Source organism: Cydia fagiglandana, chromosome Z (assembly GCF_963556715.1).
Source record: "Cydia fagiglandana chromosome Z, ilCydFagi1.1, whole genome shotgun sequence".
NCBI classification, from domain to species: domain Eukaryota; kingdom Metazoa; phylum Arthropoda; class Insecta; order Lepidoptera; family Tortricidae; genus Cydia; species Cydia fagiglandana.
This window is the reverse complement of record NC_085959.1, coordinates 36,545,330-36,571,096: the sequence shown is the minus strand read 5'-3', so window position 1 is coordinate 36,571,096 and position 25,767 is coordinate 36,545,330. Positions and strand designations below refer to the sequence as shown.

At 38.8% G+C, this 25,767-nt stretch overlaps 3 protein-coding genes across 4 annotated transcripts in view; 1 reads left to right on the top strand and 2 right to left on the bottom strand.

Annotated features, from left to right (window-relative positions):
- Positions 1-1,264: 1,264 nt before the first annotated feature.
- LOC134679200 (cyclic AMP-dependent transcription factor ATF-6 alpha) lies at positions 1,265-20,230 on the bottom strand. Of its 2 annotated transcripts, none has more exons than XM_063538077.1 (14): positions 20,062-20,230; positions 19,067-19,262; positions 18,226-18,347; positions 17,404-17,528; positions 16,187-16,262; positions 15,695-15,915; positions 9,897-10,075; positions 8,870-9,023; positions 8,210-8,307; positions 7,665-7,774; positions 6,602-6,814; positions 5,376-5,521; positions 4,787-4,976; positions 1,265-4,352 (listed from the first exon to the last, which is right to left on the bottom strand). In XM_063538077.1, exons 1-14 carry the CDS (start codon positions 20,102-20,104, stop codon positions 3,964-3,966), a joined length of 2,262 nt encoding a protein of 753 aa, XP_063394147.1. In that variant the 5' UTR covers positions 20,105-20,230; the 3' UTR covers positions 1,265-3,963. The 2 variants fall into 2 exon arrangements, with proteins under 2 accessions (XP_063394147.1, XP_063394148.1); XM_063538078.1 differs by having other exon boundaries at positions 18,226-18,344.
- Positions 20,231-20,933: 703 nt separating this feature from the next.
- On the bottom strand, positions 20,934-21,299 carry LOC134678124 (uncharacterized). The gene has a single exon (XM_063536574.1). The coding sequence runs from the start codon at positions 21,297-21,299 to the stop codon at positions 20,934-20,936; it is 366 nt and encodes a 121-aa protein (XP_063392644.1).
- A 336-nt stretch (positions 21,300-21,635) lies between these two features.
- The window catches only part of LOC134678244 (probable E3 ubiquitin-protein ligase HERC2), a 114,505-nt gene continuing 110,373 nt past the window's right edge, over positions 21,636-25,767 (top strand). The window contains exons 1-3 of the mRNA XM_063536715.1: positions 21,636-22,121; positions 23,021-23,195; positions 23,973-24,117. Coding sequence (XP_063392785.1) covers positions 21,885-22,121; positions 23,021-23,195; positions 23,973-24,117 — 557 coding nt within the window. The 5' untranslated portion in view covers positions 21,636-21,884. The remainder of the gene's footprint in view (positions 22,122-23,020; positions 23,196-23,972; positions 24,118-25,767) is intronic.

Here is a 25,767-nt window from a genome sequence, read left to right as displayed (position 1 = left end):
AGTTAGATTATATTGTTTAATTTGTGACTATTTTGTTTTAGAAAGTGAATCATGGCTTGAGCGTGTGATAATAATATAATCCTGGCCCGTCATATGATTTCTTGGAAAAAGCTCAAAGGGCACGTATCTGCTGCATATACAGACTAGTTTTCCGGTGACCAAGAACGCTGCGTGGAGCTGTGGAGCAGAAATGTCCGATAACCGGATAGATGTAATAACAACTTGTAACCATTTGCCATATCAATGTATGTACTCATATGTATTGCTCCTAACATATATACACTAATCCTAATACGAATGAAAATATTTATATCTTAATAATACGTAACTTTTTGTAACCTTTTATATTTGAAGAATTTTTAAATATAGTACCTAATCATTATCTTATAACGTATTTCTTTATTTATTTGTGATATGCTAATTTAAGAGCCCAACAACGTGCACACTAGCACCACTGCTAAAATAACTAATCGTGATTATTTAAGTTAAATTTAAATTTTACAGGTATTTAAAAAAGTGGCCGCTACTGACTGTATTGTGTATTTAAGTACCTTTTGAATACATCAAGCTAGTTTTTATGTTGCTGTATTCGTCAATCTATGAGCTCAAAACAAAAACGGCCGCTTTAGTTTTGAACGGGTAGGTTGACGAATCCAGTAACATAAAAATTAGTTTAATGTATTCAGCAGTGGCGCTAGTGTGCACGTTGATGGGCTCTTAAAAACCTGACCCCAACAAAAAATAAAATAATACAAAAAGAAATTCCCTCTCCGGGATTCGAACCCAGGACCATTAGCTTCCTGAACTGGATTACTGCCAATACCCGCTAGGGGCGCTAGGCTAAACGGGTTGTCAATTCTAATTACAATGGTATCCTACCGAGCGCTAGTAGTATAAACGAACTTTTGAAGGGGACTATTTTTTGTATGGAGTTATCGTTCTTCTCCTAGTGAGTATTATATTCTTTGCACTAAACCAACAGACGATCAAACGGGTCGAACCGTCCTGGCCAAAGAATATAATACTCTGGTCCTGGCCTATAACCGCGAACATCGAAGTACGCAAATTGCGGGCATTTTTCTCTGTCACTCTAAGTACGCCTTCATTGGAGTAAAAGAGAAGGATCCCCGCAATTTGCGAATTCCGGTATTTGCGGTAGGCCAAAGAATATAATACTCACTAGGAGCGGTAGGCCCTCTGTTGTTGTCGCAATAAAATGCAAATAAATAGAGCCAGAGCGCAACTAGCAATTAAACGACTTGGGTATTGTATGATAAGGATATATTTATTTCACTCTCGTTGTGGACAATACAATATTTACATGGCTTTAACACTTAAATGTAATAATAAATCTACAATCTTGCAGTACATAATTTCTTGTTGTTGTAATTAAAGATGTTAATTACTACATTTATTTAATAACTTATCGAATTCCACACAGATAATTATTGCCCAATGCTGGTGTTATAAAACATGTTGGAAATATTATATTATTATAAATGATATTATCATAAATAAAACAAACAAACAAATAAAAGTATAAGAATATTTTGATAACGTAAATAAAGTTAAAGATTAACCATAAATAAAATTTGTGCACATAAAATACAAAAACTTGTTGAAATAAATGCAATAGGTATGTGAAACATAAACATAGCTCGTAATGAGGTACAAGTGAAAATGCATAGCTACACCACAATATTTATAAAAAAACCGGGCAAGTGCGAGTCGGACTCGCGCACGAAGGGTTCCGTTCCATGATGAAAAAAAAAACGGAAAAAAATGCAAAAATAAACGGTCACCCATCCAAGTACTGACCACGCCCGACGTTGCTTAACTTTGGTCAATAATCACGTTTGTTGTATGGGAGCGGACGGACGGACGGACGGACAGCGAAGTCTTAGTAATAGGGTCCCGTTTTACCTTTTGGGTACGGAACCCTAAAAATAAAAACCGAATTGAAATTATGTACAATAAAGTGCAAATACAAAGTGAACAAAACATACAAATAAATTTTCCATGAATTATGGTGAATTTCCAAATGTTTTACAATTTCAAATTTATAATAACAAAAAAATATGCAAAAGTTATAGTTGATTAAACTATAATAATTAGAGTTTAATTAATTAATTTGCTCGTGGCGGATTTAAAACTGAATCTATATCGGTCTATTACATTATTGCATTTAACCAATATCAAAGGGTCAAATATTCTAAATTACGCCTTTTATCCTTTTAAGATATCTCGCACCGATTAGGCTGCGGCATTGTGGCAGCACCACTATAAAGGCCTGTGCAAACCGGATGCGTGTGCGTAGACGTGCACTTGCAGGTACGCGTTGTAATATACAAATCCATATAAAAGACGGCACACCGCTTGCGTGACGTGTACCTGTACAGCTACACGCAGCCGGTTTGCTCAGATGGCATACAGCGAACCATTTGATGTGTTGCCTCCCTGTCACACTTACGTACGAATTTACAAGTGCGACAGATAGGCAACTCGTCGCATATGGTTCGCGGGGTCTACCGTCCGACCGACCTACGTCATATTTGCATGTCCCTTGACGTCTACAACACACACAAATGTAATTATTGTCTAACTGCTAATGCTAACGTTGCAAGTACCAGTTGCCATTTCGAATTAGTCAGTATACATAAAAACTTATACACATTAAACATAATATGGATAACTATAATGAGATCGGTAATATATTCTATTATACAAGTTTACGGGTTCAATAAGGCTAGCAAGCTAGCATGATCTACTGTTTTTGTTAGCCTGGTTCGCAATTTACAATACAACAAGGAACGAGTTAACTTTCTTAGTATACCTTATGATATCCTCCGTGATATTGCTCTACCTGAAATCCTCTGTTTCATAAATTTAATCATATTTATAATAACTATATGTGAACCCTAAAATGTTTTTTTTAATAATCTTTGTCGATTTTCCTAAGAACTAGGTTTGTAAGTCTTGTACGAGTAGGTACACTATAATTACAATATAAAATGTATCCCCTTCTAAACCGCTAATAAAGTGTACACTTAAGTTGATTAATTCGGTAAAAACAATATTCAATGAATATTCTTCATTTTTACACCTGTGTCAAACTGATATTGATCATATTCTATACGTATATAAAAACCCAATACGATAGACCCATGGAAGTATTTCAAACCACCATATTACTCGTAAGATTAAGATTGGTGGCCGTAAAAATTAGTAGTCAATCGTAAATAACATAATAATTTTTAAGACTAAAAATAGATATTGCAACGATCACAACATGCTAATAGCAGTATATATTATATTAATTAACAAACCAATATAACTATTAATATAACAAAGAAAGAAAGGTATCCTAGGAAGAATTATACAGCCTTATTAACACATTTTTTAATGTATAAAGTGCGACACTACTAAATGTACAAAACCAAATAGGTATTGTGGATTTGGACTATTTGTAAACATGTGAACCCTAAGCTATGCAGCCCTATTATTTAGCTATTTAATGTCCTTTTTCTCTGAATAAATATTAATAGTACATGTTAATTAGAATAATTAGGGTACTATTAACAAAAATATAAATATATATATATATAGAAAGGAAGTGATGATTTAAATTTTCATTTGCAACATGATAAAAAAATTTAGATATTATATCTAACTGAAAAATCTTATGATTATCAATATCATAGTGTCAAGTAATAATAATTAATAGTCTCATTAATTCCAAATATTTCTAAGCGATACTACTAAATTTAAAAAGGTGTAAATGTGCAAATGGGAATGCACTCAATAAACTCCGAGAAATACGAGTGTGTCTAAAACCAAAACTCCTTAATAGCTAGCCCAAATAAGACTTATTTTACACCACGTAGCAACGCAAATCATGAAAAAGTACTATAACCGCACGTTAACAACGGCTTTCTGACACTACGACCCTTCATCAAAAAAATATCAGACGGAACCCGTCTTCTGTGTTTCATCTTTCTCTGTTTTACTACTATTGACCTGTTTTGTATCACCTTTAGTTTCTTCGTATTTTGATAATAAATATTGGGCGAAGAAATCGTCCTTGCTTAGATCTAAATTCTTATCACGGTTCTGGTTTACTGGGAAGTTGGATACGTTATTGCTTATGTTGTGGAGTATATCGACATTATCCGGCATTTTTTTGTTGTAAAAATTTTTCTTGTTTGGCTTGGAGGGGAAGACGGCGGGTTTTACCTGGTCGTTCTTCGCTCTTATGCTCTTGGGTAGGGCTTCGGACTTTAGTTGCACGAGGGTAGTGTTGACCACGGAGCAATCGATCTGCATTAGTGTTACGTGGTCAGTCATTGTAGAATCTGGAAAGGATGAATGAAGTATTTAGTCATTAATGGTTAGATGTTCAGGCAGACTGTTTTTGGATGTTTGATATTATTTTATCGTTTTTCGCATCGTGGCCGCGTCTCTACTAATAATAATGCCGACGTGAATTTTCACACGACAGATATTCTCTCTAGCCACGACAAGACATCCTCTAGCTAGACGGACCTTAAGAGGAATTATTTCATGAAACCGATGCTGCCAAAAATACAGGCGACCGGGGGACCAGTCCCTTGCGTGATTGGTCCTTTCAAAGACACTTGAGCGTCACACAAAGACACAGAGTAAAACTACCGTATATTTGTGGCAGAGGGGGTAGCGACTATGCTCACCTCAGTCTGGAGGATGTCTTGTCTGTGTCTCTAGCCCACGTACAGCTGTGTGAGCTGTGACTACACTAATATTGACTCACCGTTCCCGGTCTTAGCGGGCAGTATGAGCGCCATCTTGGGCGGCGTGGTGACGTTGTGCGAGACGGCCGGCAACAGCAGGTGCTCTCCCTTGCCCACGCCGACCACGTAGAACGTGTCGTCGCGGCGGTGTAGCGCGCGCAGCAATGCGTTCCACTCGCCGAAGTCACCGTAATCATAGTCAGGCTTCACCTTTGAACGAGATTAGAAATATTTTATTAATATTCAGATACCTACTACTACCGACTTCCAAATATTAACCAGTGTAAGTCGATGGTGCCATAACTGTTTTTAGAAATTCACTTTCATAAGCAACGCGTGGAAAAAAAATAATCAGAAAAAAAATATAGAAAGAAAATCAAATATGTCTCATTCGAATTTTATTTCCAATAACTATCATCCGCCACCGTCAGGATATCGTGTCGGCAGAGACCTTGGCCTCCCACGGTCGAGCACAAGTCACAATATATGATAAAGTTAGCATTAGATTGTAAACATGTCTATGGAAGTGTTAATCAAATAATGAAATTTCAATTACCGACTTAATCGACAATTGGTAGGATATTACAAACGTTTGTAAAAGAAACTCACCTTCGGGTAAAGAGTTTCGTAATCCATCACAGCTGTTCCGAACTCCAGCTCCTTCCCGCGCCTCATGCGGCGGAGGCGCGGCTTATCGTAGAAGTTACCGTCTAGGTTCAGTTTGTTGTAAAGCTTGTATGAACCAAATAACAGACCTGAAAATAATATATGTAAACATTTATTTAAGAGCCCATCAACGGGCACTCTAGCGCCACTGTTTAATAATCGTGATTATTTAAATTTAACGAAAGATATATAAAAAAGGGGGCCGCTACGTACTGTATTTTGGATTTAAGTACCTTTTGAATACATCAAACTAGTTTTTATGTTGCTGGATTCATCGATCTATGAACGTTACGATCAGGACAGATATAGCCGCTAGGTGGAGACAGCGCCACGCGCGGCTTATGGCAAACCCCAAAATTGGGGTCAAACGTACTTTTAGCTACCTGTAGCAAAGCGACGAAATCGCGGAGTAAGACGCCTGACTATGTAAACAAACCGCCATATTGAAATTGTCAAAAATGATGAATTTACTAGTGATTTTTGTTTACATAGTTGGCAAGTTCCATAGAATGACACTTTACTACTATTAGGCCTCTCCTTCGGTTCATTGTTGGTCCAGTTGAGGGGCTTGCTGATCCATCGCTTTAGCTCACCCGCGTACCTGATGCTCCCGTTCCGATTGATGTGCCATATGTCTTACAAAAAGTTCTTACCAGAGCTCGGATAGGGTGAGCTATTTGCCTTATAATTTGACATGTCTTATGTCATATATAAGGCAAATAGCTCACCCTATCCGAGCTCTGGTTCTTACTATAGTTCGTTTTTTTAGCATTAGAAAGAAGGTAAACAAACTTGACGTGTTTAAATATTGAAAAATGCTTTAAAAAAGCTTTTTTATGGTTTTTATAGTATTTAATAGTTTATATTAACTTATGAAAGCAAAAGAATGCAAAAGATCGCATATGATTTATAATTCTAACATATTTGCTGTGACTTATTTTTCAATGTGATTTTTAATAAAAAGACATATCAAGATTGCTTACCTTCTTTCTAATGCTAAAAAAAACATAGGTATATTTAAAACTCACCATTGATTTTATTAACGGGATAGTACCGCCTTGCCGCGTCCGACCCATTTCTTCAGCGTGCCCGCAAACCTTAATCTCTCGATCTGATTGATGTGTCCCGTGTCTTTGAACAAGTTTTCACGGTGTATAATTATAACTTACCAGTAACTTTATTATCAGCGAAGTACCGACTAGTCCTCCTCTTTGGTTTGGCTTCCTTGTTCGTCCAGTTAAGCGTTGTGCCGCGTCCGATCCACCGCTTCAGCTCGCCTGCGAGTCTAATGCTCTCGTTCTGATTAATGTGCCCCGTGTCTTTCACTGTTACGTTCTGACAGTCTGGACTGTAGGCGCTCTGGTTTGAGGCGTCTTCAAATTCTGAAATGTTGATTGAAAATAAATCGTGTTACGTGTTTCTGGTTGATTGTGGACCGGAACCAAGTAATAAAGTTTACTGCCCCGTGTATCATTCGGTAAATCTGGCTGGCAAAAGTTAACGCTTGATTATTCAATACACAAAACATATATGACGTCCCACGGGAAAAGGTACCTTATTGCGGTTGGCGCTTACGCTATTATTAACACCGCTCCAATATTATTGATGCGCTATGCGACGTAAGCGCCAGCCGTCATAAGGTACATTTTGCCGTGGAACGTCACACGACCCGTGTACACCTGTTTGGTGTAAAGTTTTTCTTCTATAATCTGTTGGGTGAGATTATAGTACATTATGATACAAAGTACGATAGTTAGGAAATTCGCAACGAGATCGAAGAGAGTGTTATAAATCGCACGTGTATCGTACAACGTACAGTACAATGATTAGTGTTGATGTGAGTCCATATATCTGCCCAGTGGCGTAGCTAGGGGGGGGCGGCGGGGGCGGTCCGCCCCGGGTGTCACCTATTTAGGGGTGACACCCGACCGTGAACATCAGTGGTACCACCTATAAAAATTAGTAAAATCATGTAAAATGAAAGCGATGGAGTAAATCCTGAGCTACTTAACATAAATTACAATTACTCTTTTTAAATATATTTTACAATATTGATTGAATTTTAGGGTGACACCCACAATTTCCGCACCGGATGCCGCCCATGCTAGCTACGCCACTGTATCTGCCATTAAGCGCAAGTATCAAGTAGCAAATGCATGAACTCTTCAACACTAATCAAAGTATAAATAGGCCCCAATATAAAGAGCAGTCACACCCGTTAGCCACACTTACCTTTATCGACCTGACTTGGCTCGGGGACTTCTTTGATACCTTCTGACCACAATAAGTGTCTGGTGCCGACGTGAGTGCCAGTGGGCCCCACCAGTGGTTTAGAACCCCACCTGAGACCAAACATTTAGCATTAGTAAGTCGGAAATAGGAGCAAAATAACAAAAATTGCAATATATGCCGAGAAACTAAAACCTATTTACACCTTGGTTACCTTTCCTTTGTGAGTGATACATGATTTTTATATATATTGGATTTTAGATGTCAATTGTAAGTATTCGGCGGTGTGTACTAAGTCGATTTTATTATATTTGTGTTAAGGAAGTAAACCAAATCTACAAAATCTATCTCTGAATCTAAATATATTTTTTTCGTAAGCCCAAACACAAGAGAAATTATTCAAATCCGAAAAACACAGCAACGAGAAAGTGTCACGAAATGGTCTAATCTTAGCATGATGCTATCGATTCCCAGCGCTGATCTTTCTTGAAATAGTGAAACTGAATACCCAGTCTAAATGAAATAAGGAATATATAAAAGCTACTCACCCTAATATGTTGAAGTTGAGCGACACCATGAACACCATAGCGCACAACAGGGCGATGTTCTTCTTAGGTATCAAGACCCTGCCGTCCAAACGCGGGATCTGTGATTATAAAGATATATTGCTAAAATATCGTTTGTCGCTGGTGATAAATCCGTGAGAGAATGAGAGGTGACGATAATCTAACTTGTATAGCAAATCGGGAGTCCTGTGCCGCGTGCGAATGAATGCGGATTTTGAATGTATTTTTGACTTACAGTGGTATTCCGTCTGTCCAATTTCTTGGTCCAATGTGTATTTGCGTCTAACATTGGACAAATGGAATACCCTAAGATGCCGATATCTAAAAACAAGTGCAAGACCGCTCACAGCGGTAAATATAAATAAGCGATCGCGCTCCCATATTGGTAAGCGGGTGGGTAAATAGGAGCGCTTATGTGTGAAGGCCTCGATTGTCTTATATGCTCCATTTTGGTTGGGGATGTCTGTGAGATGCCAGCCGGCCTAGCCTAGGTTACAATCGCTATCGCTTCGACAGTGAAAAGCATTATTATGTCTCTCTATCACTCTTCCATATTAGTGTGACAGTGACAGTTTCGTTTCGATCGCTACGGAGCGTAAGCGACTGGCATCTTGGCTACGCGGCCTGTTCAGTTATGAGTACCTTGCGACCCCTCGGGGGGCAGAGAGCCAGCTGGCTCCGGAGCTCGGTGTTCTCTCGTCTCAGCTGCGCGATCTCGTTGTGGGCTTCCATCAATTGGTGCTGGAGGGAAAGTACGTAGTCTTTTTTCTTCTGACGGGATTGGCACGCTGATTCACTGTAATGATAGAAAAAAGGGCGGTAACGCGAGCTTCTAAATTGGACGTCGTGATCGTAAGTTGTAGAATTTATTTCATATGTTGCTTTAAGTATGCGTTATTGAGCTTACTGTGGGATTAGGTCAATCTATGTAAAATTGTCCTAAGGTGCAGGGGGGCAATTTCGACTGTGGGTTATCTTATCTTATTTAGGCCCACTTGCACCATTCCACTGACCCGGGGTTAACCGGTTAAACCTGGAGTTACCATGGTTATGAGTACAATTTGACATTAGGTTGACGGTTAAACCGCTTAACCCCGGGATAGTGGGACGGTGCAAATGGGCCTTAAGGGTTAATTTCAACTAATCGAAATATCTTCCATGTTTTACATTATTAACTAGAGTCATACACAACACATCTTTTTCGCTACCTGGACATTTATGGCACTCTAGTTAATAATGACCATGTAAAACATGGAAGATATTTCGATTAGTTGAAATTATAGCGCAGTCGAAATTGCCCCCTGCCTACCTTATAATATTTATTTATATACATGTATGTAACGACAGCAAGTAAATGCTGAACTGTGACTATCGACTGTATGTCGAAGTTAAGTAATAACTATCGCTACAGTTGTAAAAAATGTCGAAGCAATTCAATTCTATTGGGTTGCAATTCTATTGGGGCGCTCATTTGTATCGGCATTCTGATTAATGGATATTTTCCTCGCCCTCACCTCCACTTCATTTCTCGTATATGCTTAACCTCTTTATCTTTTTACCATATTGCATTGTTTGATCCTTATACAAATTTACTATTCACTATTGCTATAGAAACCTAAATGCATTGGCATAAGGTGCATTTTAGCTTGACAAATTATATAATACTTACCGATTCTTAATCATCCTTTGCTGTTTCTTCAACGCTTTGATTTCTTCCTCACTTAAATTAGTTAAGTCTACAGAGCTTAGGGAATTATCATCCGTAGTGATTGGTTTTTGTACTGCTCCGTTTGGACTTGCGTTCGGTACCGCGGGCAACAATACTATATTGTTTCGAGGCGGCGACACCTGCAATATAACAATCATGATTAACCTTTAAACCGCCGTAGTCTGATAAACACGACAAAACTTCGTACCGGCTGCGACACGAGCACACTCTAAACTCAAATCCCCTAATTCATAAAACATGAGGGCCTGATTTAGTTAAATTATGTTTTATCCCTGTCTTATAAATACATAAGTCAAAGTGACGGATAAAAGGACAAACGATTATTAACTAATTGAGGTTTGTAGCGCGTTTATGAATAAGCCATACTACAAGACCAATAAACAACTACATGCTAGAGTGAGAAATCATCATCTTCTTCCTCGCGTTTGATTCGGCTTTTTGTCACGGCTCATGGGATCAGGCAAATTATCGCAAGAATTGGCGAAAGCATGACATTCATACTCGGAGAGAAGGTCTTATTAAGATCCAATATCTTAGTCCAGTTTCTTTTTAACCGACTTCCAAATCTCAAAGAAGGAGGTTATCAATTCGGTTGTATGTTTTTTTTTTATTTTTTTTTATGTTTGTTACTCCATATCTCCGTCATTACTAGATCGATTTTGAAAATTCTTTTTTTGATTGAATGTATATGCATACAGATTGGTCCCGTTTTTGTCAAAACCCAGTTCTGATGATGGGATCCATGAGGAATAGAGGGAACTCCTCAAATCTTAAAGGCATACATATAGTGATTTTTGGGTTTTTATCAACAAATCAAGCATATACACTCAAAATAGTGACATTTGATGAAGTGGAACTGCTGATGATGATCAGAACGGAACTCTTTAACGACACATAGTTCACGGTTGGCGATGTGTCCTCTTCGTTATGTTTGTTAAGCAAGTTAAGTTTTTAAGCCACATTTTTGTCAAGCTCGAGTTCTGATGATGGGATCCATGAGGAATCAAGGGAACTCCTCAAATCTTAAAGGCATGCGTATAGAGATTTTTGTATTTACATCAGAAAATCAAGCATTTTCATTAAAAACTGTTGCATTTGATCAAGTGGAACTGCTGATGATGATCAGAACAGAACTCTTCAACGACGCATAGTTCACGGTTGGCGATTTGTCCTCGTCGTTATGTTTGTTAAGCAAGTTAAGTTTTTAAGCCACATTTTTGTCAAGCTCGAGTTCTGATGATGGGATCCATAAGGAATCAAGGGAACTCCTCAAATCTTAAAGGCATGCGTATAGAGATTTTTGTATTTACATCAGAAAATCAAGCATTTTCATTAAAAACTGTTGCATTTGATGAAGTGGAACTGCTGATGATGATCAGAACAGAACTCTTAAACGACGCATAGTTCACGTTTGGCGATTTTTCCTTTTCGTTATGTTCGTTAAGCAAGTTAAGTTTTTAAGCCACATTTTTGTCAAGCTCGAGTTCTGATGATGGGATCCATAAGGAATCGAGGGAACTCCTCAAATCTTAAAGGCATGCGTATAGAGATTTTTGTATTTACATCAGAAAATCAAGCATTTTCATTAAAAACTGTTGCATTTGATCAAGTGGAACTGCTGATGATGATCAGAACAGAACTCTTCAACGACGCATAGTTCACGGTTGGCGATTTGTCCTCGTCGTTATGTTTGTTAAGCAAGTTAAGTTTTTAAGCCACATTTTTGTCAAGCTCGAGTTCTGATGATGGGATCCATAAGGCATCAAGGGAACTCCTCAAATCTTAAAGGCATGCGTATAGAGATTTTTGTATTTACATCAGAAAATCAAGCATTTTCATTAAAAACTGTTGCATTTGATGAAGTGGAACTGCTGATGATGATCAGAACAGAACTCTTAAACGACGCATAGTTCACGTTTGGCGATTTTTCCTTTTCGTTATGTTCGTTAAGCAAGTTAAGTTTTTAAGCCACATTTTTGTCAAGCTCGAGTTCTGATGATGGGATCCATAAGGAATCGAGGGAACTCCTCAAATCTTAAAGGCATGCGTATAGAGATTTTTGTATTTACATCAGAAAATCAAGCATTTTCATTAAAAACTGTTGCATTTGATCAAGTGGAACTGCTGATGATGATCAGAACAGAACTCTTCAACGACGCATAGTTCACGTTTGGCGATTTTTCCTTTTCGTTATGTTCGTTAAGCAAGTTAAGTTTTTAAGCCACATTTTTGTCAAGCTTGAGTTCTGATGATGGGATCCATGAGGAATCAAGGGAACTCCTCAAATATTAAAGGCATACGCATAGATTTTTTTGTATTTTCATCATAAAATCAAGCATTTACATTAAAAACTGTCGCATTTGATGAAGTGGAACTGCTGATGATGACCAGAACAGAACTCTTCAATGACGCATGGTACACGTTTGGTGATAACGAATTTCGATTTTGACTTGGACTGGGACCCGGACTCGGACTCATACCCGGATCCGGTTCGGACCCGGATCCGGTTCGGACCCGGACCTGGACTCGGATCCGGATTTGGACCCGGACTCGGAATCGGACTCGGATCCGGACTCGGAGGCGGTCTCGGACCCGGACACGGACCCGGACTCGGACCCGGACACGGACCCGGACTCGGACCCGGACTCGGACCCGGACTCGGACCCGGATTCGGACCCGGACCCGGACTCGGACCCGGACTCGGACCCGGACTCGGATCCGGTCTCGGACCCGGACCTTGACCCAGAAAACCACTATGATACCTTAACTAAATAAACAACTATGATTACCTACCATAAAATTAATGTAGGTATAAAGTACGATGATGCCAATCTTACTAGCCCCTCCCGCTTAACCCCCGTACACCGTACGGCATGCACCATTAAGTGGGTTAGGTTAGGTTTGAACTGCGATCCTCACAGAACCGAACAAGGATTAGGTTAGGTTAGAACTGCGAGCCTTACAGAAACGAAATGCTACTTGAAAAGTGGGTTTGATTAGGTTCGAACTGCGATCCACACAGAACCGAACTGCTGTCTGAGGAGTGGGTTAGGTTAGGCTAGAACTACGACCCTCATGGCTCCTCTTCACGATGGGCCAACGCCGGCCACTCCAAGGGACGCATTTATGCGTTAGAGGGAGCAAGTGATATTGCTATCTCATTCTACCGCATGGCTGCGTCCCTTGGAGTGGGCGGCGTTGGCCCATCCTGTAGAGGAGCCATTATACAGAAGCGAAATGCTAGTAGAAAAGTGGTGGTGGTTTTACCTCCTTTTCTACATAGTGTACCATCTACAATAATCTTTCATCGGCCCCCATGGAAGTCGGTTTTTTTTTCTTAAAAATTATTATTATATTTTATTTATTAGGCTCACAAAACAAGTTACAGACATTTACAGAAATTACATTAATAAATAAGCTTATAGTTTAGATCAGTTAGATCTGGACTATAACTCCAAACATGTGTGCACAGAAGGATATGACATTCAGTTAAAATATAACGCTAGAGGGATGAGATGTCAAGAAAAATTATATAAACAGTAGTAAGATTTACACATTAATTGCGTTATCTACTAATTAATTTAAACTAGTGTCGCGTTACGTGCTCTGCCAATGAATTGGTAGAGCACGCAACTGAGCAGCTGGAAGGATGAAGGGTGAAGAAATGAAAAGTAAAGACTCAGGGGTAGGTAACGTTTATTTTTCCAGGTATAAGTGGTGGGTCAATATGGCACGGCTGGGAACTTAAATTGTCCAACAACACCGGGAAGTTGTAGTAGCGTGGTAGCACGGTGCTCCGGGGTGCAGCGCCTGGGAAACGCGTTCCCACGCACAGGCGCGCGGCGTCAAGGAGGGCGCGATCAGGCGCGCGGCGTCAAGGAGGGCGCGCACAGGCGCGCGGCGTCGAGGAGGGCGCGCACAGGCGCGCGGCGTCGAAGAGGGCGCGAACAGGCGCGCGGCGTCAAGGAGGGCGCGCACAGGCGCGCGGCGTCGAGGAGGGCGCGCACAGGCACGCACAGGCGCGCGGCGTCGAAGAGGGCGCGAACGGGCGCGCGACGTCAAGGAGGGCGCGCACAGGCGCGCGGCGTGAAGGAGGGCGCGCACAGGCGCGCGGCGTGAAGGTGGGTGCGCACAGGCGTTCAGCGAGGGTCACCAAATCAGAGGCTTGTAGTAGATTTGCGTTTGTAATTTATAGTGAAAGTATTTATATAGTAAGTTACGCCAGGAAGAGGAGGGTTTCTTGAAGGTGCGGGGCCTCACTTGGCCCCGCACGGACCCTTAATTTCGAAAATGCTCGGATGAGAGCTGACGAAGAACTGAACAGAATGACGGTTGTTCCGCTTTTATACCTGATTCTTTAGAACATCTAAAGAATCAGATTTACAAGATTTGAAATTTAAAAATAGTCGAGTACCAGTTATGATTTTACTAAAATTTTGAATAACCTTTGCCGAAAGTATACATACTAGTCTTTTTAGTGGTGAAATCCGAACAGTTGAAGGCCGATTGACGGATTACGTCAATCGTCTTACAAAATGTAAACAATGAAAGAATCCTGATAAATATAGCGATAATATTAACAAAATTCCCCTAGATTTATATAGAATAGTTGGAAAACCCTAAAGGTATGTATTTAAGTGGCTTAGGGCCGTATTGCATATGGAAAGTTATAAAAATAATAGCCCAAAGTAAGCCAGGCAGAAGTCCCAGTCTTCCCATGCATCCTGAGGGTTGAAAAGGACTTTAAGAGTCTTATTAGAGTCTGTAAATTTCAGATACAATTCAAGAAGTATCATAATGTGATCGGAGCCATAATAAGCAAGTCAGAACGATCGGACTTGGAAAGCTAAATGAAGGAATTAGGATACAATAAACAGAGGAAGGAGGTCATTCCAAGGTAAATGCTACACTAGGTCTAAAAACTAAGCAAGATAAGACTAATTAAACTAGGTCTAAAACTAAACAAGGTAAAATATTTAAAATAGACTAATAAGATAAGTGCGATGATTTCCTTCACCGAAAAGCTACCGGTAAATATTTAATAATGGTACATAAATATGGAAATATACATTGGTACGAACAGGGGTCTGAACCCGCAACCTCCGGATTGAAAGTCACACGCTCTTACCGCTAGGCTACCAGTGCTCTAGAGTTATAAAGAAATATATATAGTTATTATCGTCCGGTTGAACTCCCAGAAATCTAGAGGCACCCTGCTTACAGCCCTTCGCTCGGTGCACGGCACGGCACACACTTTCCCGCTCAGTGTTGCCAACTCGGATATTGAAAAAATGCTAGACTAATGTCTAGATTATGCCAAAATTATGCCAAAGTTTTATGAAATATGCTAAAAAAAAACTAAAATGTCACTTGAAATTAGACAGTTTAGACACTTAAAACACATACATTTTTCAAATTTGCCGCCTTTTTCTACTGGCAAGATCTGCTTGACCAACTTTATATAGTCCGTCGACGTCCATCCGTCCACAAAAGTAAAAATTCATATGAAAATATGAACCACATAAGGCAATGGCGCATATTGTTGCTGCCAAGTTGGTGCAAACTTGGCTTAGACTAAATTATGCTAAAAAATATGCCAGATGGTAAATAGAAAATTTTGGTGCCAAACCGAGCGAAAATATGCCAGATCTGGCATCATTTATGCCAAGTTGGCAACACTATAATCCCGCTTTCTCAGCTCAGAAATCTATGGAGCTAGAACTTTGAATATCACGTACCTTTCTTTGGTAGTTGACTTTATGAGGTAAAGGAGATATGGCGATCTTGCCCCCCTTCGTGGTTTCCGGAATGTTAGCTTGATCCAGCAGCAAACTGGGTACTTTCTTCTGATCAACTACCAGCTTAATTTGTTTGTTCACAACTTGTTCTTTGACTATGGGTAGGCTGTGCTCATTGACTACTTTGAAATAATTTGGTGTGTTTGGTATGCGTCCATTTACTAGAAAAATGAAAACAGAGATTATTCATATACCATAATAATAATTGTTGAAGAGAATACTTATTTAAGTAACATATATTTTGTCTTTTATTAATTTTCGTTACTAGTAATTATAAGCTCTTAAACTAAAAAAATAATATATATGTCGACATATTGACTTTGTAAATGTAGCTGTTTCACATAGCTGCACAAATGGAATGCCAATACATATTTCCGTGGGCCAATATATATTTGGTACAGAATTGGATATTTTCTGTCATTAGCTACATACCTTTACAAGCATTACTATCCACGGGTTGAGTTTTCGTGAAGTTTTGATTTAAGACTGCACTTTCATATTTGATCCCCTGAAACAATAATTCAATGTTCAATGTGTACATTTTTGTAGAGTTCACAAATTTTAACAAATAATACACATCACAGGCACAAAACAGATAAGTACAGAAGTCAATCACATGTATGTACTTTACTTTTCATACCTACGCTCGGCGGTCGCTCTAGGGTTATGCACAAAAAACTATCGTGGTTAGTGACACTCGTATCTATCGTATCGTATCTCGTATCTAGTTGTTTGATTTATTTTTGAGAATGAAACGGGAAGAATGTAAATATAAAATAATAACATTAATAACTCAAATAGGTATTTTAATTTCAATGTTATTGTTATATTGCAAAATTTGTCACAGAAAATATTTTGCGATGACTTAGAGATTGGCAAAATGCACGATTATTATATTTTAAAATGTAATAAATTCACATTCTCATGTACAATGTAATAAATTCGCATTCGCATTCTCTCTGAAACCACTGCTAGCTTAAAAAACGACAATTCACCGTGTAATGTTGAATTTAAACAACCGTCCACTGTACCAGTAATAATAACTTTTCTTTTTGTTTCTCCATTATTGCACAAAAAAGTTCACAGACGCGTGTCTCAAGCGAATGGCACTCGCGCTCGCAGTGCAGTGGTCCCAACCGGTCCGAGATATCGTGTCCGTGAGCAGTGTCTATGTGTGCGTTGCTCGAGCGCGCTTTGTATGTAGATTGATTTCTGTACCTATCTGTTTTGTGTCACAGGTATGTCGATAAGATATTATTAACATATGTTAACATATGCTGGGTACTGGTATTGGGTCGTGAGCGATATACGAGCCATTTTATTTAAAGTTATACACTACACATTTTTAAATTTGTTTTTTTTTGTTACTTCTACTCAGAAATTGAATTGAAATTTAGTTTGAGGAAGTATTATATATACAGCAAATGGTCACCATTGACAACCGGTCTGGCCTAGTGGGTAGTGACCCTGCCTATGATGCCGATGGTCCCAGGTTTGAATCCCAGTAAGGGTGATGACGATGACACAGATATTTGTTCCTGAGTCATCATTGTTTTCTATGTATTTATATCGTTTACTGAGTGGTACCGTGGGGCTTAGTCAATTTGTGTAAAAATGTCCTATAATATTTATTTATGTATTTTATTTACCTCTATTTTGATGACTCCATTCTCGATGGCGACCACCGGCCGGTGGTGCGGCCGCACCTGGGTGTTTTCCGGCGGCCTGACATTTGGCGGCTGCACAGTCAATGACGGAACGGCGTTGGACGAATCTGTTTAGACGTGAAAGGGATCAAATTATATGTTTTGTAAAAGCACTGGCAAATTATTTGATACTAATGTAAATTATATTTGGTACTATGGAATGATTAGAGGCAGTGTGAGCTTTTTTAATTGAGAGAAGTGCATAACTGTAATATTTTATCTTCACACACTGACCACCTTCACATGCATAAAACCAATTTCTTTTGGAACATGTACTTTACAGCTTATGCACAGGATAATTGAATGAGTTTTCTTTTTAAACAGCAGTACGGCGAGTGGGCCGGCGGGCGGTGACCGCCACGGCCGCTGCTGTCCTCCAAAACAGATTCATTTAAGTCTATTCATTTTGATTGTGTTTGTGGGTTCGCGATCCGCGGCCTTACATACATTTATTATACACTAGCGACCCGCTCCCGCTTAGCACCGGTTAGGGCCCTTACATACGAGCGACAGAACGCCAGCGACGGCCCGCGACAGCAATCGGCGGCGGTGATGCGCGCACTCGTCGATGTGTGTGTGTTTGATGTGTGTGTATGTATAGTAGACTACACATCGACGAGTGCGCGCTGCGACATCAGCGATCGCCGCGGCGATGGTCGCCGACGGTCGCCGATTGCTGCCGCAGGCAGTCGCTGGCGTACTGTCGCTCGTCTGTAAGGGCCCTTACACAAAAATTAAATTAATATGGCATATAAATAAACTTACCACATTTCTGTAGGAACTGTTCTATATCTTCTAAATTCAAATTATTTGCAGGTTCATCTTCAAAACTGGAGATCCAGTCAAATGGTGACACAGAGGAATCTCTGGGGGTATTTGAGGAGCTGCTGAAATTACAAAACATTATATTAATGGTGTATTATAATATGTACATAGGGGGTGGTTAATTTCATTGAGTTAATATGTTAAAATCGCGAGTAATTTATTGCACAGAATTTATCTATACGGGGATAACTGCTTTTACCTCGTAAGGCGCATGTCGTACCCGTAGTATTAATTTAACGTTACTTGTACCTAGTTATTAAGTTAATAAATCAAGAAGATAGTACTATCCTGAAGTTCTCATTATTCACCACAAGAGCTTAAATTGAGGAGTACATCGAACAACTTCAGATTAATTAAAACCATTTTCACTTGAAAACGAGTAGTATTTCTTTTAGTTTCAACTATATTGTCTTCACTATTGGTTTCAAATTCATATGGCATTTTTTTTGTAGGACCGGCTTTGGGAGAATAAAACAAAAAAAAGTAAGTGTCAAAATACACACTCGGTGCTGGAGATGCCTTAAGGCATTGCCGCCCAATGTGTATTACAATGTACATTTTCTTTTGATCAACCTTTATTAAAACACACAAAATAGCATTAATTTTGACTTGTTAAAATTTTCTATGGTTAGCAGCACAAAGCTCTCACTTGTATCAGAAACAGTAAGATTCCTATACTAAAAAAACCGGCCAAGTCACAGACAGAGAGACGGACAGACAGGCAGCAGAGTTTTAGTAATAAGGTCCTGTTTTTACCCTCTGGGAAACCTATTATACATACTTTTTGGAGTCATCATCACTGCTCGAGTCTGAATTGCTACTATCATTGGAAGACGATTTTATGCTCTGTATTGGTGAAACTGGCGGAATAAGGAATGATGCAGCATCTGCTAGAATCTCACTCGGAGACGCATTCGTTGCATCCAACACTGAGGACCATTGGTAGTCTTTTGTTAACTGCTCAAGAAAATCATCACCTGAAATTTAAAATGTCTATTGAGATTTTGAAGGTATAAATAAAGAAAACAAATAGGTAGATAGAAAAGCTCCTTATTCTAGGTGGAAAAAAAGCAAAACTCAATTTTAAACAAAAAAATGTAGCTATCCAATTTACTGTTGAGTTAAGAGTTACTAAAATTAAAATTTATTAGGTAATTTGTTATTACTGTAATTTATTTTTGTAAACCTGTGTTGTGTACAATAAATTGATTACTACTACTACTACTACTACTTTGAAACAAAGTTCAAAATAATTGTGGGAAATATATCCCCTCTGCCTTATAATGGTTTAAATCAGAGTAATGTGATAAGGTTGGGTAGGGATTCTTATCAAGACTTGCCAAAACATGAGGCCCTAAATCATAGCTTGGTATAATAACCACTTCAAGTTTTTACTATGACTCTAATAAATCCAAAACCAACAATATTCGGTAACACCACATTTATATTACTACAAAAATAAAGATGGCATTAAAAGGTTTCACTGATAATATACTGTTCATAAATACAATTTCAGCAGGTGCAGGCATGCGTGTAAATAGTGTTCAAGGCCAAATAACGCTTAGAAACCACGTATGTTGCGGATATTGTATTTAAAGTATTTATTGCGATAGTTTGTTGGTAATAACGTTAAATATTAAACTGTTATGCAGTCAGAACAGAAAACAATAGAGAGCGTGAGAAGAAGTAATGAAACAATATAAGCGCTTTGTTATTATAGTAAATGAAACAATAAAGCCGGAAAAACGATGTGTGTAATAATCAGATTATATTTACCATACAAGTATTCTTTATTGTCAAGCAAAATATCAACATCCATTAGGCTGTCCAAAACTTGCTTGGCTGTAAACACAAATAGTTAGTTCTATAGCATTAGCTTATTTTTATAATTCAATAACTACAGTGATAAAATAATGAAAAATAATGAGAAACACGCTGATTAGATTAACTACGATCATGATCGGTACACGAAATGTCATAAAGAACCACAGAGTACAAAACAGACTCCACAGAGTATAAAATAATATGTAATATTGACAATACAAGTTGACAACCCTATTACGACTGAAAGTTTTTACGCAAATGTAAATAAAATATAGATTTATCAATCAGAGCCTGCAATTTTGATTTTTATTTTTGTTTTTTTTTTGATGCACCATTGTGTGAACACCTACGTGATATAGGCCTACTGTTGCGCATTGAAAAGCATGGCTTGGCATCAACTTGGCATGGACCATCCTTGACCACTGTGTATTGGAGCCTTTAGGTTGCTATAGTCGGTTAAGAAAATCTTGTCAGTAGAAAAAGGCGGCAAATTAAAAAAAATGTAGATGCGAAGGGTTATCGTCCCATAGAAAATTGGAATTTCGCGCCTTTTTCTACTGACAAGATTTGTCTGACTAACTATACGTGTTGAGGCATTTGCGCAAGTAAATATGTATCGTGTAAACAACGTATAAACCGTTTACACCGTGTACACCGTTTATACCTATCAACGGTGTACACAACACACAACGGTAAAAAGATGTCCGTATTGTTTGCGAACAGAAGCAATGAGTAGATTGCACGCTACTGTAGAAGATACGGCTGTAATTACTTTTTCTACTTTATTTTGACGAAAAGTGTATCTCATCATCATCATCCTGGCGTCAATCCCGGCTGTGCCCCCGCGCGGGGCGCGAGGACCCGGGGTCCGCCTTCCGACTCCTTCGTGACCACTTTGCCCGATCTTCGGCATCCCTGGTAGTGAGTCCGTTGGCACGCATGTCCTCCTTGACGACATCAAGCCATCGCTTCTTGGGCCGGCCTCTTCTTCCCGTACCGGGAGGAGGCGGCATGGCCAGGCATTTGTTACCCACGTAACTTGCCGGTCTGCGCGAGACGTGGCCATACCAACGAAGGCGACACTCTTGCAGTTTGTCTGCGATGTCACGGACGCCAAGACTACCCCGAATGTGGGCGTTTCGGACGCGATCCTTGCGTGAAACTCCGCTCATCCACCGTAGCATCTTCATTTCCGTGACACTTAAGGGTGCGATAGTGTGTTACTACTTTTAATATCATTGCGTAAAATTGTATCAACTGAATGTTTATTTTTAACCTCGTAACAAAGTCAACGAATAGAAAGCGAGCTTGAATTAAGTTTAAATATGTTTCTTAAATCCTCGAAGAAGTGTAGATCCGTATTAATCAACGTTTCACAATTGGTGTACCTACTTTTTTGGTTGATAACCTAATGCACTTTAGTATGAATTTTAATGCGTATTTGGTGCGTATGAACTTTAGTATGAACATTTCTGTAACATGTCTGACGCTGACAACCCTACAAGTATGACATGACAGCCATTTAGGTTTTATCGATTACCTAGGTACTATACTACTGTACCCAGATTTTCACAAGAGTAGCTAAAGTACATACCTACTTCTCATATCTGCTGAAAATTAACAATCTAGTTTGAGTAATGTGAGCAATTGAGCAAGTTTCGCGAGTGAAGAGTGGGAGTGATCAAGTGTCCATTGTGGATAGCGCATTCTCGACCCGGTTGCGATGCAATCATAATAGTATGATGTGTTTCGGGTAGCAAGTACCGCTTGCGATAATGTCCGGCGCCGAGGACACGGACGAGTTCATCTTTCGTCCGCAGCAACATTTCGACGCAAAATGGCTGAATCCGGACCTGCAAGGAGCGGTACAATGTCCGCAAATACTGGCCAACAATTACAACACCATTATTCAGGACAGTGAAGTGATCCTAGACGCCAGTGCAGGGTTGCTCAACAAAGCTGGTATCACTGCCAAGCTCGGAGACAATGGCAAATACTATTGTGGATTGAGGGTGAGTGTAAAATACAAATTCTTTTTTTAATGTTTTTTTTTTTGACCTACTTAGGCTTTGGAGTGTACCAAGGTCGTTTTTTAGAGACTGTTTGTTAATTGATAGAGTGAACCATCGATAGCTACAAGCCAACTTATATTATGAGTGAAGATAGGATATCAATATTATATTTAAGGTCACAGATATGCAACAGTTGGTATTTGGATCAAAGCATTATATTATTATGTTTACAAACTATTAATTACACAATACACACTGATATTATTGCTGACCTCATTGTATAAATTATGGATTTGATTGCAACAGGACAGCTTGCATTTAAGAGAACATGCATCAGGGTCTAACTTGATGAAGAATAAAAGAGAATTTGAATGTTACAATAAAATGAAATTCAATATTTACCCTAAGAGGTTAAATTGTGTAATAAGTTCTACTCAAATTTGATTCTAATTATATATTTCATGTTTCTGTTATACGCATACATTTTAAGAACAGGTGAATGAGACATTGATGAATGAATTTAAGTAATTCCATTCATAGGTTAAAAAAAGTATGAAAATCTGAATTTTACATTTATGATAGCAGACAGTTTCATATTTATAGGTACATATTGTTGTATCAACAGTTAAAAATACAGACAAACATGTTTACAATGATGAATCTGATACAACAACAAATTTAGTAGGTCTGTCATGGCAACATGAAAATTTAAGAATGTTAAAATGTTCAAATTATTAATATGCCTACTTGAATAATAAACTATCTTTATATTTAAGGCTGGATTTAGGATATTTATTAGTCTCTTCAATGCTATTACAAACTTTTTTTTACTGTGTGAGAATTTTAGTTGTAAATTTTGTAAGTGTGTAAGTGGCTTAATTAATCATGTGTGCTTGCAGATATTAACATGCACCTGTTGCGATGGACTCTGTGGGCCACACTCGGGCTGCGCTTGCGCCCCATGCTCTACACTCTCCGCAGAAGAAGAACTCCGCATTGCCATGCTCACGAAGCTACCCATCCCGCAGCCCTCTGTCCAGGTCATGGATGAGCTCAAGTGGAAATTAGATCCAGGTACTACCTACAAGTACTTATTCAGTTCAATAAAATCTGAATTATTTTGTATCGGCAAAGTGGATATAATTGGATTGGCATGGAAATAACCACGTGACTTTTCATAGCATCTGTTGTCCTGAATACTTTTATTTTTGTTTGGTGTTTGTCTGTGCACAACTTTACCTTTCTAGGCTCCCTGGTCATCTAAACTAGGCTCATGTATCATCATCATCATCATCTCAGCCATAAGACGTCCACTGCTGAACATAGGCCTCCCCCTTATGGTGGGGGGTGAATGCCATAATCGCCACGCTTGGCAGGCGGCTTGGCGATCGCAGTCGAATACACCGAATTTGAGGGACACTGCTGCCCGTCCACCGGTGGTCTTGGACGTGGTTTAAGGACATACCCATGTCCATAACATAAGGCTCCAAAGCCTATGTATCACTGCGACCATTCCTGATCTATTGTGATCGCCACCTACTACAACTCTCGATCCAACCCTGCAACTTCAAACAGCTGCAGGATCCTTTTGGTCTCGAGAGACTTTACCTCCTCCGGGCGCAATATGTGTCCGCCCAAGATTATGTCACGAGTACGCATTTGGCAAGGGCACTCTAAATATCCTATACATATACGAAGATTTTTATACTATGTTTGACTAGGGCTAGTTTTCGGACAATTCATACATCCTGGATTCTAAGGTAAAGTATAATTCCAGAAAATAATATTGTTTAATAACTCAGAGCAGATCTATGACAGTACATCACTCAAGTAAAAAAAATTAAATTTCAGGTCCAGAATGCCTCAAACGTCTATTAGAGTCTTTGATATGGGAGCAGCGGCAGCGGGCCATGCACACTGCAGTGACTGTCCCCTACGTCTCACAAATACGACGGCTGATAGTGCTCTGCAAGAGACACTTAGTGGCTGTAATAAGGTAACACATAGGTTGAGTTAGTAAGCTTGCCCAAAGCTACACGGAATTAGCCATATTCATAAAAAGTTAAAGCCTTCATCAAGGGTCGTTGACTAGATGCTGAATAATATGATTCATCGCCAACTAGGGCTAATCAGCCAATCAAGTCTTCCGCAAAAACTTGAAAACTTAGCGATCCTAGAGTTTGCTAAAGTCAGTGGAATGTGCCAGAACAAGCATTTAGTGGAATTTGTGATGCCATAGATATTGTTTGGTATTGAGTATATCGGACCAAAGTTTTTGCCTAGTTGCCTATAGTTATGAATGATTATAATATTTATAATAGAGAATACTGCGGCTGAGATTGATACCCTCCAGTAAGTATCAAACTTGAAACTAGGATATGACATGTCTCAAATTAAATAAGTCTATTTAAATTTTTGTTAAGTTTGTTAATCAAATAAAAAGTTTGTTAAGTCTATAAGTCTAAATAAGTCTCAAAGTATAAATTAAAATTGGTTGAATAAATTAAAACAAACTTTCAAAACCATAGGAATCGCCAAAGTATTAAAGAGTTTAGAGACTCAGTGAGTAGTAATTATCTATTTATTACTTAAGAAATAACATATTCTTCAAGAACATATGAGCATTATTTGTATGATTTTGAAATGCTGAATGATTGTTTGTATGAATATAAAAATCTGTCTCTGACAATGGATGAGTATCGAGTTTTAAACCAAAGTAGGCTGGAGTGCATAGTGGTTGGCTGTAGGTATCAGATCAGAAATAAATTATTCATTGAATTAGGTAAAAAGCGAAGCATGAATTTACTTCCTTTCTTATCTCTTTTTCATCTTGTAACGATGCAGCTCCGACTCCAGGCAACTGGGCTGAATGAACGCGACCCACGATCGACAGCCCGCCTGCTTCCAACCGGGCGTCCCTACACTACATCTACATCTTGTAACGATCTGAATCCCTTTTTACGAATTCTTATATGTAGAATAAATCAATTTATTATATCATTAATTAAATTTTCCGTAGAAGAAATGCCAATGTAGTAGTAGTAGTAGTAATAAACTCTTTATTGTACAAAAAGACATATTAAAAATAACATACAAATAGTAAGAAGTACAAAGGCGAACTTATCCCTTTGAGGGATCTCTTCCAGTTAACCTTTGAGTAGATGAGAGGAGAGAGTGAAAAGAGGGTGACAAATGCAGCAAAAGGTACCAGAAAGAAATGCCAAGCTAATAGTTGGAACATTTCTTCATCTTCACGGCTCTCTAAAAGCGCTTAAAGGCTAGGCTAGGTTAGCTCCTTTTTTTATTACTAATCACTAATCAGAATCATTAGGGTTCAAGGGCTATCATGCTTCAAGGAGGGTGAATGCACTACCTTGGCTATTTTATGCAAGATAGACAGTTAATTTTGTATGTAGCTATTATAGTATTCCCACTCCTAAATAATAGTTAAGTGCTGATGATGAATGAGCGGACTGCCCACAGTTATTGGTCTAATACTATGTAAAAAATGTTAAACGTTGTTTAATTTTAATGTAATATGGATCTTATGTTATCTGAAATAAATATGAATTTAATTGAAAAATGTCCACAGGAAGCTTTATGATTTCACCATGTCCGTCTGTCTGTCTGACTGTATGCAGCTTAG